This window comes from Silurus meridionalis, chromosome 17, assembly GCF_014805685.1.
Source record: "Silurus meridionalis isolate SWU-2019-XX chromosome 17, ASM1480568v1, whole genome shotgun sequence".
Taxonomy (NCBI): domain Eukaryota; kingdom Metazoa; phylum Chordata; class Actinopteri; order Siluriformes; family Siluridae; genus Silurus; species Silurus meridionalis.
In genome coordinates this window covers 13,376,094-13,393,367 of record NC_060900.1, presented here as the reverse complement: position 1 = coordinate 13,393,367, position 17,274 = coordinate 13,376,094, and the positions used below count along the sequence as shown (strand labels likewise).

Here is a 17,274-nt window from a genome sequence, read left to right as displayed (position 1 = left end):
GAGCAGGGAATGAAACACGTCTAAGCACAATGCGCTGTTTTGATTATTTTATTTCAATATTATGATCCCAGAACAGCTGAAACTGTTCATGGAAATTGTTTCCACAACGTTTATTTGAGGCTTTGTTCCATTTCAAGGCAAAAGGATTCCACAATTGCAGCTCTAACAAAGCCATAATGTGCTCTAGGTAAATCATATCTGTGAACTTGACACCACCATCATCAGCTTGAACTGTGAACACAAGCAGACGTTGATGCCAAACTTTGACCGTAATATCTACATTGATGCAACAGATTTCAAATCTAATCACTATTTAAAAAGGGGGAAATACCACTGACACAGATCTTCATTTCTTATTTAACATTTCAATTTTATTTTTAAGCTACAAAAACCTTTGGTGGTACCTCCGTCTGTGAACAGAGTTTTAGTCAGATGAACATTAACAAGTGCAAACTAAAACGTAAACTAAATGACTCTCAACTACAGTACATTTGTCAACTGCAGCCCAATTTAGCAAAACTTTTGAAAAAGAAAGACTAGCTTCCTGTCTCATTAGAGTTTACTGATAATACAAGCATATAGATGTGTTGGTGTATAGCTTGATTAGGCAGTATAGTATAAATAGGATTTCTTCTAGGTTTTTACTGTCCTATAAATTTTGCTGAACTAGAAAACTCTAAACTGAAAATGAAACTGCATGACTTAAGCAGATTACAAGGTAATGTGAAATAAAAGAAACAATCTCTTTTGGCCCACAGCCTTCAATCAAGTTTGATTTTTGGCCCTTCATGGCCCTTCCTTTTTCTTCATGGAAAATGTTCGGGTACCTCTGCTCTTAAGATTACAAATTCCTTTATTTATTTTGATCATACTACATATAAGTTACATGGTGACTGTATGATGTACTACTTAATTTTAATATTTAATTTTTGGCAGCTATTTTTCTGGAAAGCTTTGGCAAGTTTTCACTAGTTCCACATTGGTTCCATGTGACAGCATCAGCATCAGCATTATCAAGACAGCATCAGCATCAAGCATCTAGACAGCATCAGCATTATCAAGTGTTTTGAGATTATCCAGCTATACTGTTAAACACTATAATATGTGTTTTACACCATTTTACAGCATGCTTTAAAATTAGAATTTGTTGTGCTGTTTCTATCAGCAGTCACATAATCAGTAAACACCAGTGACATATTATTGGCAGCAATAACACAGTCTCCATGTTTAACAGAGGATGTAGTATGCTTTGGATGCCGAGACCCTCCTTTCTTTCTCCCTTTGCTTTTTTAAAATCTATATTCTACTTTATCTTGTTTCTATCTGTCAAGGAATCTTCTTTTAGAACTAGGGAGGCTTTAATAGATGTTTTTTTCTTTCTGTGTAATCTCTTCTTATCATCTTTCTGTTCTTCAGTGTTATCAGTGGTCAGTTAATAGTCATCCCCTTCACCCATCACAGTTGTCTTCCAAGTTTTTTTGGTATTGCTCAGCTTGCCAGTACATTTCTTTTCAAGAATGTCAGTACATTTCTTTTCAAGAATGTACTAAATTGTTCATTTCATTCAGGTCAACATATGCTTCTATCCAGATGATGTCTTTATCAGGGAAGCTCTTGCATATTTCAGCAAGATATATATAGTTTATAGTTGAAGCTGAACTGAACAGCTGAACTGGCCAACTAAACTAAACTAAACTAAAAACATTTGGCGTATCATGAAATAAAAAATCTGACAAAGAAAGGCCCAGGCTGTTGAGCAGATAGAATCTGGCATAAGACATGTGTATATATATATATATATATATATATATATATATATATATATATATATATATATATATATATATATATATATACTGTATATTGCATCATGTTATTTTAACCAATTTCTATTCACACAATTATTCATTCCATTTATCTTTTTTCTGCACTTCCCAAATTTATATAGCCCTGAACTTTATCAATAATACTGACAAACAAATTTTCCTATTCAAACAGTGAATATTCTATAGTCTATCATTTCAATTAGTAAGCATGGAAATCACATTTTTGTCCACTTTAAGTATATTTCAACACAAAATGTAGCCAGGGTGGTCAATATGTTTCTATAGTGCTTCTTTTTTGCACATTTTTCTTCTTGAATTCCTCTGCCCTGCTGAAGTTATGCTATGAAATTTTACAATTTTATCATCTTTCTGATTAGTTACACTATAGGTACTGTATGATTCAGCAGACCAGAAATGTAATTACGTCTATTGTTTTAGGGCAATTACGAAATTTTAAATCAACATACATTGTCATTCGTCAGCATCTTTTGAGAATTTAACTTTTTCCAAATAAAAGCCACAATAAAGATCAGCCATTCTTATGTAAAACAATTCAAGGATCCATTGTTTTACCCTGAGCCTGGATTACTGTCTGTTCAGTGTTTGTATTCATGTTCTCCCTGTGCTCACCAAGGTTTCCTTCTTTATTTCCCACCTCCTGTGAAACTTGGCAAAAAGTGGACTGAATAATATAAATTGCCTCTAGGTATAATGAAAGCTGTGAACATTATGCTTTGATATGGACTGATGTACCAGTCAGGTTGTAATTCCTTCTCCCACCCTTTGTCCCTTGGGATAATAATAAGCAGTCACATTTGAGACTGTCATAGTATTTAGGGTCTGAGCGAAAGAAAGATAGGAGTACATTGAAGATCATATTATTCAGTACGGGCAGCTGCTGAGGTCATCATTCTACAATGGTGCCAATGATTTGCATTATTATGTCTTATGTATGATTCCAATGGGTTCTATGTAAATGGTGTCTGGAAATATGTTACACTCATATTTCTACATATCATATAATCTCAAATTATCTATGATAAGTCATGTCTTAAATGAGTGAGTTTGTGTAAGATCCCAAAAATAGACCATTTCACTCAGAGTGACTGTGAATGTGGACCTCATTGCAGGATTTGCAGAAGGCTTACTTGGCTAATGTTATGTTTATTTTGTTGTGTAAATCCATATGAAGAACGCACTGCTGCTGCGATAAGTCAGACAAAATCTGGAAACAGATTAAAATCACAGTATGTGGTATATCTGATATGCTTTATTGTAAAATATGTGATGCTATATTTTTCTTTCCACAAGGGAGTGCTATTGTTCTCTAAGTCTAAATTTAAAATCTCTTTCGCTATCCGGTCCATTTTTCTTACCGCAAGGGGGTACTAGAGTTCCCTTAATGTTTTCATTTAAAATCACTATCGTTTTCTGATGCAGTTTCTTGTCACAAGGGGTGCAAGTGTTCTCTTTTACGTTTCTTAATTACTTCGAGATTACTTTATTCTAGCTTTTGAGTCATTTGGTTTAATTTATATATTTGTATTGATATTAACAATGTTATATGCTTTTCTTTTGATTGTGCAATTCAATTTGGTATGGCAATTGCTCCAAACAGGACTGTAAAGCCCTTCAGAGGGTAGTGCACTTAGCAGAGTTCATCTCAGGGTCTGCTCCTCCCTCTCTGTAGGATATATACATCAGTCGATGAAGAAACAGGGCTTTTAAAATCATCAAGGACCCTAATCATCCCAGTTACTACTTCTTCAGTCCACTAGCATCGGGCAGGCACTTCCACAGTCTGATGGCCAAATCTGGGTGGCTTAGGGGGAACTTCTTCCCAGAAGCTATCAGACTTCTTAATGCCAGCATGCCCATAATCAGTTTTACTTTACAATCATACTTCCATTAATTCTGCATTTTGCACACAGCACCTTACATTGTCATTGTCACTGCCAAAGTTACTGTTTTTGGTTTGTTATTGTCATACCTCATTACATTTCATACAATTTGTACTTGCCTTTTGCACATACAAAAATATATTTGCACTATTATTATCTAATATATTTCCTCTTATTTTCCTTTATTTTCTCATATTTTATTTTATTCTATAGTTTCTTTTATCTAATGCACAATTATCTGAGCAGCCAATCTGGTTTACATTTCACTGGCTGTATTCTGTGTACTATGTTTGTGACAATTTGAAAAATGTCATCTTGAATCTTGATATAGTATAATAATATTTATAATTTAACAGCTTTTTAAAATTCACATGCTATGTGCATTCAAACATCACTAAGTGAAAATCAATAAGTGACCAAAAAGCAATTTAAATATCTGTCTTATGTGTAATTTGGGGAAGTGTCATTAGCCCTTCGGGCTCTCTTTCTACACTGTATGAATATGATTCATAAGTTGTAGACCTTAAAAGTACTATGGTACAGTCTAGTGTGTTGGCCCTGTTAGATATCAGAGCATATGCAGAATCACCCTATCATCGCTTATCTCTCAGTGCCATATACAAGAAAACATACAGGACTGTACAAATGTCTTAGGCACTAAGTTTAAATGGTACAAATTTAGTTATAGGTGTTATTTTATGACTACTGCCTTAATTGAGTTAAAAATATATTTTATTTTCCAAACATTAATTTTTGCCGTTTACTTTTTATAGTATTTTTTAAAATGTCTTTGCATGTAGCTAAGACAAATGCACAGTATTGCATTTGCACAGAGTAACACCTCAGTCAATTAGCATATGAATAAGATATTTATTTACCAGCTTTGCATGTGTTATAGGTGTAAATTCTGAATTTCTTTGTGAAGCTGCAGATTTGATCTCAAAGCTAGTGGTTTCTGCAGCCAAAATATATTTTCTTTTTAATAATCCACATCATTTTGAGAGAATAAAGCTTTAAACAGAACACATTAAAATTACAGTGCAAATGATTTTAAAACTAAATTAGCAGTCTTTATTCCCTATTAAGGGACTGAACTAATTACAATTATTTCCTGATCAAAATAAGCAACTTAATTATTTTCATTACAATAATTCCTTAATCAACCAGAAGACATGATCATGTTACATTTTGTCCACACTAAATTGGCTTCCAGTAAAATTTCACATTGGTTATAAAATACTGCTATTGACATAAAGCACCTAATGGTTTCATATTGCAGTACCTAAACAATTTATTTTCTTTTATGAGCATATTTTATGGTAAATAATAAAGGCAACAGCAGAGAACAGAGCTTTCTCTTACAAAAAAGCAGCACAGTTTCAATTAGTGGCAGGACTCCGATAAAGTCCAGATTGAAAACATACAGATATATGTTTAGTCAAGCCTTTGGTCATTAGCTTTTCTCATATGTAAAGGCATAGATATGGAGGGTTCATTCACCAAAAGTGTTTTGGTAAACTGGGAATATGTTTTTTTATTTTTTTATTTTTTGAGCTACACATGCTTCTCCCCAATTAGCAGCGACCATGGCTTTTGCCTGATCCATTGTAATGCCTCACTTCTACTTTTTGAGCTTTTGCTGAAGGTAGCCTTAAATGAGTAGTTTGAAAATTACCATAAGATTGTGTTTAGTACCATAGACACCCTGAAGACGCCTATAGCTTCTGAAATGACAAATGTTCAAAACACTCAAGTATCTAATTGAAAAGTTAATAACTTCAGGTTTATATGATAGACTAAAAAATATAACATCAATGATGTTTATAAAAAGCTGTAAACATGCTGTTAAGCAGAAAATATTTTTGTTTCAAAAAATGTTTTAAAATATTAACTATCTTACAAGGGCACAAGCACAAACAAAGAGGTCATGTTCACTCTTGCGCTGGTCTGTTGCATACACCCAGCAGCATACTGCAGATATTATATGCTCCTACATTTTAAGCTGATCTACAGTATTATTCCGCAATCAACCAGGCTGAGATTGATAAAAAAAAATACTTGAATACACTGCAGTCAAAACAAACATAGACAACAGAGCTGATTAAAGATACCAGACTGTACGACACAGGGGTCATAGAACAGATTTAAATGTTTTGTTTTAGTTTGAAATGGCGTTTTTGATCACGTAGTGAAGTCATAATAATTCTCATAAACATTTCTTAGCTACACAATGCAGCACCATGTGGATTGTCTGGGCTGTTTGTGCCCCGAACATAATAAAGATTAGTTGAGAACTTCACTGTCTTGAGCAGAAAATTATTTTATTATTTGCTAATAATTTTTGCATTGAATAAAAAATAGCGTTTTTTGGATTTATTGTTAGTTTATTGTTAGTTCTGCCTGTAGTAACACAAATTGTCACTTTCTGTTGGGAATTCCTTGTTATCGCACTCATAATGAGTCTGTCAAATCATAAACCAGAGTCATGAAAGAACAAGAACAAATCTATGTGAATCCCCATAGCCGTAGTTTAAAGGTAGTTTTGATCTTAAAGTAACTTCAGGTCAGCACTATGTTAATTTAATCAAGCCCATAACTATGATATATTAATGTAAGCATAATCCAAGATGTATGTCATGTATGTTATTGATTTACAAATCATTTCTCACACATGTATATATTTGATATTTGTGGGATTTAAATACTATGGATCGTTTGTGTGTATTGCATTTTGCAATTCTAAAGGGAAAAAACATTTGTCCCTCAAATAACAATTCAAAGCATATAATCATTGGCAAAACATGGAATAGTTTAATCAATTGAATGGTATTTTAAAACGAATGAAGAGGGAATACAATCTTTATTAAAAGTCTGATATCATTTGTAGCGGAAATTTCCGTGTGCTATAATATTTACATTTTAATTTAATATTTAATTTGAACATCCAATGGTAACATGGACAATTGCATGGTTGGTTGGAGTAATGTGTAAATTGTGTAAACTTCGGCCTTTTTGTTTTGACGAATGTTCCTATCTGGGAATTTCTGTATAATGGGCACTTTAGTGAAGGAGGTGATTAAAATCTATAACTGCTAGTCTGGGAATTAATGTTTTTATTTTTATTTTTTATTTAAACATTTGTTTTCTGTCTGTAATCGTGCAGTCAGTCACATACGCGGCCCATTGAAGTGTTTTGATGAATGTCGGTGCAGTAAACCCGTGATGACGTTGCAGTGCAGGTGGGGCCGCGAGGGCTCGCACGGCGTTTGCGCGTTCCCGAGAGCGTACACGAGCCGCCGTGTTGACGGACCAGATCAGTGCAGGAGAGGCGACATGTCTGCTACTGGCGCCGTGCAGCAGAACAACAATGAAGAGCCAGGCCTAAACGGTAAACTTTTTTGTTAAACGATTTTGTAGTTCAGTTTGAATTGAATTGCGTTTTAACGCCGTTTTGTCAATTGCCTTTTTGCGGTTTGTTTTGAACAATATTATGCAACAGCTATTGTTTTATATAGGATGGAATTTCCTCCTCTTTCAGGCAGGGCGGGTTGGAGACGGGAACATGGATTACGTCATTTGAGAATAGCCAATAGAAATCCGTGTGGCTGGGTAAACCTGTGGTTGTGTGGAGGAAGTTGTGATGATTGACGGACTGTAGACCTATCGCGTTTGAGATAGTATAATATTAGTATGTTGTGAAAGGCGGGCTTAGAATGAAGCAAAACAAGGGGGGGGGTTGTTAAGAAAATGGAGGCGGGGGCGGGGAATTGTTAATGACTAGGCAACTGTAAATATTCAAGCTTTGAAACTAAGCTTTCTGTTCATTTTGATGTTATTATACGGCCCGTTTATTTTTTAGAAATCCTCAGCATATTGTGTATTTTTATTTCGATTAAAGATTCTGCCGATGTTAAACACTAATAAGGTATTTTCAGTGCTAAAAACATTTCCTAGTTGTATAAATAAACTGTAAACAGAGTACATGTTTGGGTTTAAGGTGCCATTGTGTTCTAACAGTAGGGCAGTTTTTCCTCAGCAATGAAGGATACTTTTATTTTCGTATATTTGGTGTTGAGTTTCTGTGTAAACACGAGTCCGGATACAGGCTCAATGGCCCCTGATTTCCAGTTGATTTTTATCCAACGCATAAATCTAAATAATCAGTGGTTAAACCTTTAAAAACCCGCTACTAGTTTACAGTACTTTAGCTATATACTGTTTAGAGATAACAACAACAACAATAATAACAATAATAATCATAATTTCAGTTCGGTCTGACCCAGATGACCATTTTACCTGTTGACCTAAACAGCTGTCTAATCTTCTGTACATTATTTATGATCTTGCATTAGTAGCTGTATGTTAGATCAGTCTGTTTCAGAGGTAGCTCACCTGAACAAACTGCATTGTTCAGCAGGCTTATTTGTAATTGGTTCATGCAGGGACATGGGTCTCTTTAGGGTGTTAATTTGTGTGATGTTTACGTGTATGAGAACCCTATTATGTGCATGAAAGTTGCAAAACTTCATAGAAAAAAAAAACTAAACCACATTTCAGAAAATTAATAATGATAACCCATACAACAGGAAAATTGGAAGAGCATTGTAGCATCAAATGAGTACAAATAAAACACGATGGACTACACCAGAACTACTAAAACTAAACAAAAAAAACAGTTAGTCTAATTTATATTAAGTTTGTAATCTAGTGTACCAGTGTAGATTTAGTCATTGATAAAGACTCAAAGTACTTTTGTATGGTGCTCGGAACAAGGGTGTCTGCTAAATGCCACAAATGTAAATGTACTCTGGCAAACGTTTTTGGTGATGGTTTCACAGTAGTTGCCCGAAGAAAGCAAAATTTTCTGCTTATGCAATATATCAATATTATCATCAATACAATTTGCATTGCCACAACATATAGTAGCTATTGGATGTTACAACCCAAAGTACACCAAAAGAGCAGATCTTTCTCTCAGCAATGAAATGGGAGAAGACCCCAGTGAGACACGTGATTCTGTAATGGTTTGTGCAGGTGTTTTGAACTTCCCCACATAATAGGCACTTTCAGAAAGCCTAGTTTTTTGTCCCTGTAATTGGAAAGTATTTAGATTTTATCAAAAATTTGTCAATGTATACTTGACTTGGTTAACATTAAACAAGTTAAATAAACATTAACTAAATATATTTATTATTGATGCCACCAAAATATTTACCCAGAAAATGGTTAAGACAGCTCTCAGGATCCAAGTACCACAGCTGATATTTCAAAATAGCCTAATGCAAGTGGTAATGCCAAACCTGAAACGGTTGAAATGTTTAATTTTGTTTTAATCTTCTCTGGATGAATAAACCACTTATTGCAGTATTTATAAATGGGTAAAGTCTCTCACAGTTTTCACATTTTTGCCTATTAACGGATATATATATATATATATATATATATATATATATATATATATATATATATATATATATATATATACACACACACATACATACATACACCCATCGAAAATAAAAAGTACATTATATTCTAGGAATATCAGGAGTATATATATATATATATATATATATATATATATATATATATATATATATATATATATATATATATATATATATATATATATATAAATAAAACAGAATTACAGGAGTATATCTAACGATATTCCAGGAATGCTGCTTTGGCTGATCTGTATCTTTATCCACATGGCTTAAAAATATAATGATCATTTATAAGTGCTTTTCATGTTACCTAAGGGCACTAAGTACCTAAGAGGTAGGTGAGTATGGCAAGAAAGTCACAAAATTCTGGTAGTTAGGTCAGACGGAGTGTGTACTGAAAGAGACTCTGTGGTATTTTAAATAAGGAGGGGAACAATTGTTGGAGAGGAATAGAGCTTTTGTTTGTGCTTTTAGTGTAGAGCAATGTAGAAAGTATGCATGTGATTATGAAAGGATGATTTTAGAACTTAAGCAGTGTCCAGATGAAGGAGTTGATCAAGTTGATTATAATGTATGTGGAATTGAACAGAGTGTGTTCTCATTGTCTGGTGTGACTAAGAACCAAACAGCCAAATTCTTGCCATAATTCAAGTCCATAAAGCTACAAATTATGGTAATCACGTTTATATATGCCGATTGTGCAAGTAAGAGTCTTGATTTTGGAGACTGAAATGGATGGTTGGCAACTTAAAAAAAAGTATTCTTAGTTTAGTATTGCATCTTCTGGTGTAAAAATTAAAACACTATCTAAAAAACTTGTGTGCAATGATTTAGGGGCAAAATGATTGCTTGAACAACTCAAGCAATTTAAATAAAATAAAATCATCAAGACAATTTTATAATAGACTTAATAATTAATAGTTCATAATAATTTGCCTCGATACTTTATTTAGTCCATTTCACGGAGCACTGTGTTTCCCCACGGACCATTATTATTGGCGCAACACCCGCTTAACTCTGGAGCGATCTGGACAAAACACAGAATACGCTGCAGAGTGGAAAATGGAGGAATTGTTTAAACAGGGATAAGCGAGAAGATTTTTATTTAAAAAGTATTTCCTATCAGATTACTAAAATAATCGATTGCTGCAGCCCTACAATGAAATTAATACAGAAATAGACAGTTAAAATGTATGCAGCATTGTATACATTATGTTTTTAGAAACAATTTCAGGTAAAGTGCCAATAAATTACATACAAGGTGTAAATCCAAGGAGTTTTCCTAAATTGCTGATGGCTGAGAACAGTCCAACAACTGATTGATGTCCTTCTCATTAGGATGTTTCCTTAGTTTTACTATTTCTTTATTTAATGTTTAAAAAAATATTTCAATGCTGCATAAGTTTAAAATATGTCCAGTGCAGCAATGTTTAATATGGAGGAATTATGTGTTGTATGATATGTAACAAATGTTGGTACAGCACAGTAAGAATACTGTGACCTGTTGGACTCCTAGGTTAGTAAAAGCAGAATAGCAGGATTTTAGCTCAGTGGTTTTTTGTTAGGTAACTGGGGTGAGAGTTTCCCCCAAAGCGTTTTATTGTTTTAATGGAAGGTGACAGCTGATGCCTCTCAAATGAAAAGCCAGAGGAATGCTAGATTCGCACACTTCTATGGCAACCGGTCTATGGCTGTGGACAAACACAAAACGACTGCACAGTATTATTAAAGGAGAAGGAGGATAAATGGGTAAGGTGGAGGGATTAGCTAGATGTGAAAAAGGATGTTAGCCCAAAGTTTAAAGGTTCCTTCACCAATGGTGATCTGTTGTTAATCATTGCTCATTTAAAGAAAAGCAATGTAAAAAATACTTTGTTTAAAACTGAGACAGAACTTATGGATGAGAAGGAGATGTTAAGTTTGGGAAATGGCATTTACAGTGGTGTGAAAAAGTGTTGGCAGTCTGTAACAGACTCATTGCAAGTTATCGCAAACGCTGGTTTGCAGTTGTTGCTGGGTGGCCCAACCAGTTATTAAGCTTAGGGGGCAAACACTTTTTCACACAGGGCCATGTAGTTTTGGATTTTGTTTTCCCTCAATAATAATGTTGTGTTCACTTGTGTTATCTTTTACTAATATTTAAATTATTTTGATGATCTGAAACATTAAAGTGTGACAAACATCCAAAAAAAAAAAAAGAAAAGGGGCAAACAGTTTTTCACACCACTGTAGGCCAATTTTAATAAGTGTTTTCACATGTATTTTTAAAATAATGCAGGATTAAATTTGTAACTGACAGATTCCTAAGAATGGTAAAATATGTACAAATATTTTAAGTTCAAGGCTTTGTCTTGTTTTATATATGGGCCAAAGACTTTTAAATCTGTATAGTCATGACAGTAGATGACTGGACTTCTTTGAGACTTTGAGACTTTGAGACATTTTACCACTTATCCAAGGGACTTATAACCATTCCCTGATGATGACCTAATAAATTAGTTAATTAGAACCACGAGGCTTAGTAAAGTGAGATGCATTTAATATAACACAATCCCAGTCACCAAGATGCTGTTAGATATTAAACATCCAAAATGTCAGTGTTAGTGGTTCCATTACAATCGATAAATTACTTCTTCAGGGTCCTGGGTGGAGTTGGAGCTAAATGGGAACATGGCATCTGGAAGGCAGCAGCTGATCCCAAGCCTGGCTGTCTCTGAGGACAACAGGAACCACGGTGAAACGGAGCCTCCACAATCCCTACAGGTGGTGCAAGAAGTTGAGGAAGAGAGCCTGACTGGAGGACTTGAACATGTCCCCTCATCCTCTTCCATCCATAATGGAGACATGGAAAAGATCTTACTGGATGCCCAGCATGAATCCAGTCCCAGTGGGTCCTCCTGTAATAGGTAAGACGCCCAAGAAAAAAGCCCATGTCTGAAGCTTTAGGATTTTCTGGTTTAGCTTTAGAAGATACGTTTTCTTAACATTTACCATTTTGTATTTCTGTACCTACTCACATACATATCTAGCTCCTCTGTACAATCATTAAGATGGAACATATTCTTATACTCTGGGGTATTTAGGAGGATAGTTTTCTTTTATAGATAATAACTTCTGTAAGTCATTCTGGTCTGATAAAAGCTCTAAATGTTTTAGGAAGACCAAATAAATTGTATAGTGTTAATATTAGAGAAGAGCATTATGAGCGACATGTAAGTGACCCAGACTGCTAGCAAGTAGTAATGATTTAAGCAATGCTAGTTTCTTCCAGTAACAATCCTGGCAGGGCAAATTAGCAGTATGGGCATTCAGACGTACAACCCCAATTTAAATAACTAATAATACAATATTAAAAAATTATGTAATTTTGAATCTAATGGCCACAAACAGTTTTAAAAAAGTTAGAACAAGGCCTTGTTTACTGCTCTGCAACATATCAATGGGATTGGGATTGGGATTGTATTTATTTAATTAAACCTTGCTACTGGAAGCAAAATGCTCATTGTTAAAACTTCTTTTTCTAATTAGAGTACTGTTAAGCAGTTTCAATCAAACATTAATGTTACTTTTTTTGGTCTTTGTAGGTAAAGTCCAAAAACATGATCATACTAGGTACCATTCTTTAACACTTTGTTAAACAAATGACAAGTATTACAGAAATAGTTTCGTGGTATATTATAGATGCCTTGGAGAAAATGAATCGGTGATACTGCAGAATCAGACATGTTTTAGCTTGTTAAATACATTGATGTACACTGAAAGTAAAAGATTCAAGTTGAAAAGCCTTACTGAGATGATAGTGACATGTGTAAATGGAGCATTACTGATTAGTATAGACTTCTGTAAGCCTTTAGCATTGGCTTTTTATTATCTCCTAGGTTTCACTTTTGTAAATTTCCTTGAATTCACATTTGCATTGTTTTTGTTTTTGGTGTGCTTGTGCTAAAGTCCTCCAAGACCCCACAGTCCTGAGCATGATGAAGGCCTGATTACCTTTGATGTGGAGATGCCCAGTGAGAAAGATTGCCAGGTAACACATTTGCATTTTACTATATGCTATTTGCTGCCAGTGACTATGAGTTGAGATCATTTCCAGGCCACATATACTTTTCATTTGAGATCTTATTTTCTTCCTGTGCTTTTGCAGTCAGAGGATGACAGTCTGGAGAAGGACAAAGAGGATGACATGGTTACAGGGGAGAGCTGGGTGGCAGATTGGTCTAGCCGACCTGAAAATATTCCTCCCAAGTGAGTGATCGTTAGGAATCGCACTGCCATTAGGAATGTGTTGTAATGACTACTTCTCTCACATATACTTTGATTGGGTCTATAAGTATTTGGACAGTGACACAGTGTAATCCATATACCTCTGTACAACACTGTACAACATATTCGAGAAAAAAAAGAGGACTGGATTGAAGTGTAGACCTCCAGCTGTAATTCATGGGGCTAAACAAAAAAAATTTGCATTTGGTGGATGTTCATGGGAACATTATTGCGGTGCCAAAAGAAAGAGACTGTCTTTAGTTTAAGAAGGGGAAATAGAGAAATAGTAGAAAATGTAAAACTCAACAGTTTAATATACAGTAATCCCCCACTTTACCGCGGTTCGAATCTCACACCCCCGGTTTATCCCCCCGGAATTGCATTTGTCACATAACTAATTTGTTTAGCTGATTTTTTTGGTCTATCGCAGATAGCACAATAGACCAAATAACTTATAGGGAAATGTTTTTATGGAGTTTTATGTTGGAATAATGCAATTTATTAAACAAAATATAATTATAACTTATTAAATGAAGTAAAATGTTAATACAGTACAGTACTGGACACATAAAGCATTTTTGGGGTGGCGTCCGTTTATCGTGGTTTATCGTTTATCGTTTATCGAGGGTGGTTTTGAAACTTAACCACCGTGATAAACGGGGAATTACTGTATGTTGTAGCACTCATACACACTCATAGTGTTTTAGATTAATTACAGCATCATTGCAGATACTGTAATACCTTCAAAATCCTGCCTTGTATTATACCGAAGGGAAGTTGTATGCATGTTTGAACTGCGCATGTGGGATTAACAATCAGTCATTCATTATACACTAATTATTATTTTACACAATAATTCTCTGTAAATCTCATAATGCAAATTAAAATGCAAGAAAAAAATTTTGCTCAGGGAGTTCCAGTTCCGGCACCCAAAGCGATCAGGTCCGGTTTCTCTGAGTATGAGAAAGACAGGTGCTATGAAGAAAGGGGGAGTGTTTTCTGCCGAATTTCTCAAGGTGTTCATTCCCTCTCTTCTGCTCTCTCACCTCCTTGCCCTGGGATTAGGGTAAGTCCGAAGGCATATTAGAATGCCGCATATTTTATATGAATTACTTGTAGGAGAGCAGTGACTGATTACTGAGACTTGTGAGATTAGCACATTAATAGATTTTATGCTCATTTTTATGATATAATAATATTTTATATAACTAATGATCTTTTTTTCTAGGGTCTATATTGGGAAGAGGCTGAGCACACCCTCTACCAGCTCATTTTAAACCCAAACAAATACCAGTGCCTGAAATTTCCATAAGATCCAGTGGTGGCAAAGTTGTGTCCAAATATCTCTAACTTTTATTGTATGTTAGACTTTCTCTTTCCTATTCATTTTTCCCCCATGCTCTCAGCTGTCATGCTGAAATTCTTTATGACCTATTACCAGAAAATGCTGGGCGGTTTATTTGCTGCCTTTACCTTGAGTTAATATTTTGCTTGCCCTCTAACACTGTGTTGAATTGATTGGTTGTAGGTGTTTCATCTCCCTTGCATATTTTGTTGTTAATTTAAAACAAGCTTTTCCTCTTTTATGCTAACATGTAAGGCAAACAGAGATTGCATTTGTGATGCCCCAAACCATACAACTACTACAACCACCAGCACATTACCAAACTATCATTTCTTTGTGTGCTTGGTATCTATGATAAAGGTGCAATAGTGTTGTTATGTTTAGCTTTATAAATGGCTAATGTGCATTAGGAAGTAGAATATTTCGTTTTCTGCTCCCCTCTAGTTTCCAGTGAAACACACATTCTGTTTTATGATGCCAACCAATTAACTTGTGCCATCTTTGAAGAAAGTCCACTTCCAGCATTTTGTATTATTCCAATTCTAGTACTGTGGTCTTAGTTATCTTTATCATCCTTGCAGTGCTATTTCAGTGCTGTTTCTGAAGTAATTCTGAAAAGACACTTGTATTTTATTGGCTGCTATTATAATTTCCCACAGCACCTTAAAGATTGAAATATGGCAGAAAGGCTTTAAATAGACTGTTAATAGCACATACTTGAACATTTTGGTTTTATTGAAAGCTATCTGCCTTACATAGCCTTGTGATTCTTTTGGTTATCACGAGGTTTGGTAGGGACCACTAACTGATTTTTCAATCTAAATCCATTTTTGAAATCTGCTTTTGGTGGATGTTTTTTGGGGTACAAAGGTAAACAAGGATAGGCCCTGATGATATGGGAGTACACTGGAAAAAAACTTTTTTTTCCCTTTTTGTATACAAACATTATGTCAATGAAGTTATTCTTCCAGACATCACAAAAATAGGCAGTGTACAATATAATAGCCTTATCCAGATATAAATAGAGGGCGGATTATAGTAGCAGTGGAACATTTGCATGCTTCCCAATTTGAAGAGAAGTTACACTGCAGTGATTTACTACATGCATACTCATTTGCCATGATGCATATCATTCTGTTATAGATGAGGCTTATAGAATCTACATACTATGCTCCTGAGTGCCAAAGGGTCTCCACTGTGATGTTTACATCTGCAAGACCCAACACTGACTAATTCTATAGTAAATCTAGTTCTAAAAGTTAATGTAGCTCTGTCTAAAGTCTCTTATCAGCGCAGTTCTGTTGCACACACCATTTTGGCATTACAAAATGTCATGCAAAACATTTTATTGTAACTGCGTATACATAATTTAGATTTGTGCAGCGTGAAACATTTCTGTTGTCATCTGTCGTTTAAAAATGTGAAGTAGGATCTTTTTTTCCCTTTCCTCTCATTTCAGTGTTCAAAGGTACAGTCTGTGATATTTCTCCCCTTTTAAATTCCATAGTGTCAGTAGGACTATCTGCTTTATGGCTGTTAAAATGTGAACCCAAGCAAGGTTTATTGAAAATATGCTTAAACTTTAACTTAAGTTTACATTCATGACAAAACATCTGGCCTTTGGATAGGAATGACTCTATAAAAAAACAATAACATTGCTTATTGTTATGGGTAGATTTATACAGATTAAATCTTACCTCAGACATTGTCCCCGAGACTTATTTTAACAAACATTAAAACGTTTGTGATTAGCAGGTGGTTCTTTGGGGAACAGGTGAACAAGAGGTATTTTTTTTTTTTGTGTGTCTAATAACAGAAGGTTTAGGGTAAACTTATTATGTCCCATATTGCATGATTACATTTGCTTTGGAAGAAAAGAAGAAAAGTTGATCCATGAGTGGGACAAATAACTGTGAATGAAAAAAGTAGCATGTTACAGCAAGATAAACTAAGCCTAATTTGTCTGTAAAGGATAGATTTTCTATAATGTTCATTCTACTCGCATTCTATTGAGCTTTTTGTTTGCTTGATTGTTTTTTCATCTTTGTTTGCTTGTTTTTGTGTTTTTTTGTTTTTGTTTTTTTTTTGACCATGAGAGAATGACTGAAATGTGTTGTTTGGGGCAGGGCCCTCATGTTGTGGTTTGTTTTTCATTTGAGTGTTGGAAGTGATTAAGCAGAAACATTAATTTGTTTAACGTTCACATATTGGAACTTAAGAAATCTTACATTAAAAGTCCCAATTACACTCCAACAATCTCTAGATTATTTTTATTATTATTATTGTTGTTGTTATTATACTATTTACGTGAATGTATCTTTTGTAGGATGGTTCAGCAAATGTAATGACTTTTTAAAGATGTATTCTAAATCAATTAAAAGAAAAAAAAAAAAAACATTTTGAAAATAACAATCAAGCACAGTTTGCCAAATTGCTACATGGCTCTCTTGTATAAACTTTTGAATCAAATTCCAAATTTAGTTGATTGT

General features: G+C 34.5%; 1 protein-coding gene across 1 annotated transcript; it reads left to right on the top strand.

Moving 5' to 3' along the window:
• The first annotated feature begins 6,934 nt into the window (after window positions 1-6,934).
• On the top strand, window positions 6,935-17,038 carry bnip3la (BCL2 interacting protein 3 like a). Its single transcript, XM_046871902.1, has 6 exons — window positions 6,935-7,115; window positions 11,813-12,080; window positions 13,123-13,204; window positions 13,322-13,422; window positions 14,351-14,506; window positions 14,669-17,038. Exons 1-6 carry the CDS (start codon window positions 6,950-6,952, stop codon window positions 14,715-14,717), a joined length of 822 nt encoding a protein of 273 aa, XP_046727858.1. The 5' UTR covers window positions 6,935-6,949; the 3' UTR covers window positions 14,718-17,038.
• The last annotated feature ends 236 nt before the right edge of the window (window positions 17,039-17,274 follow it).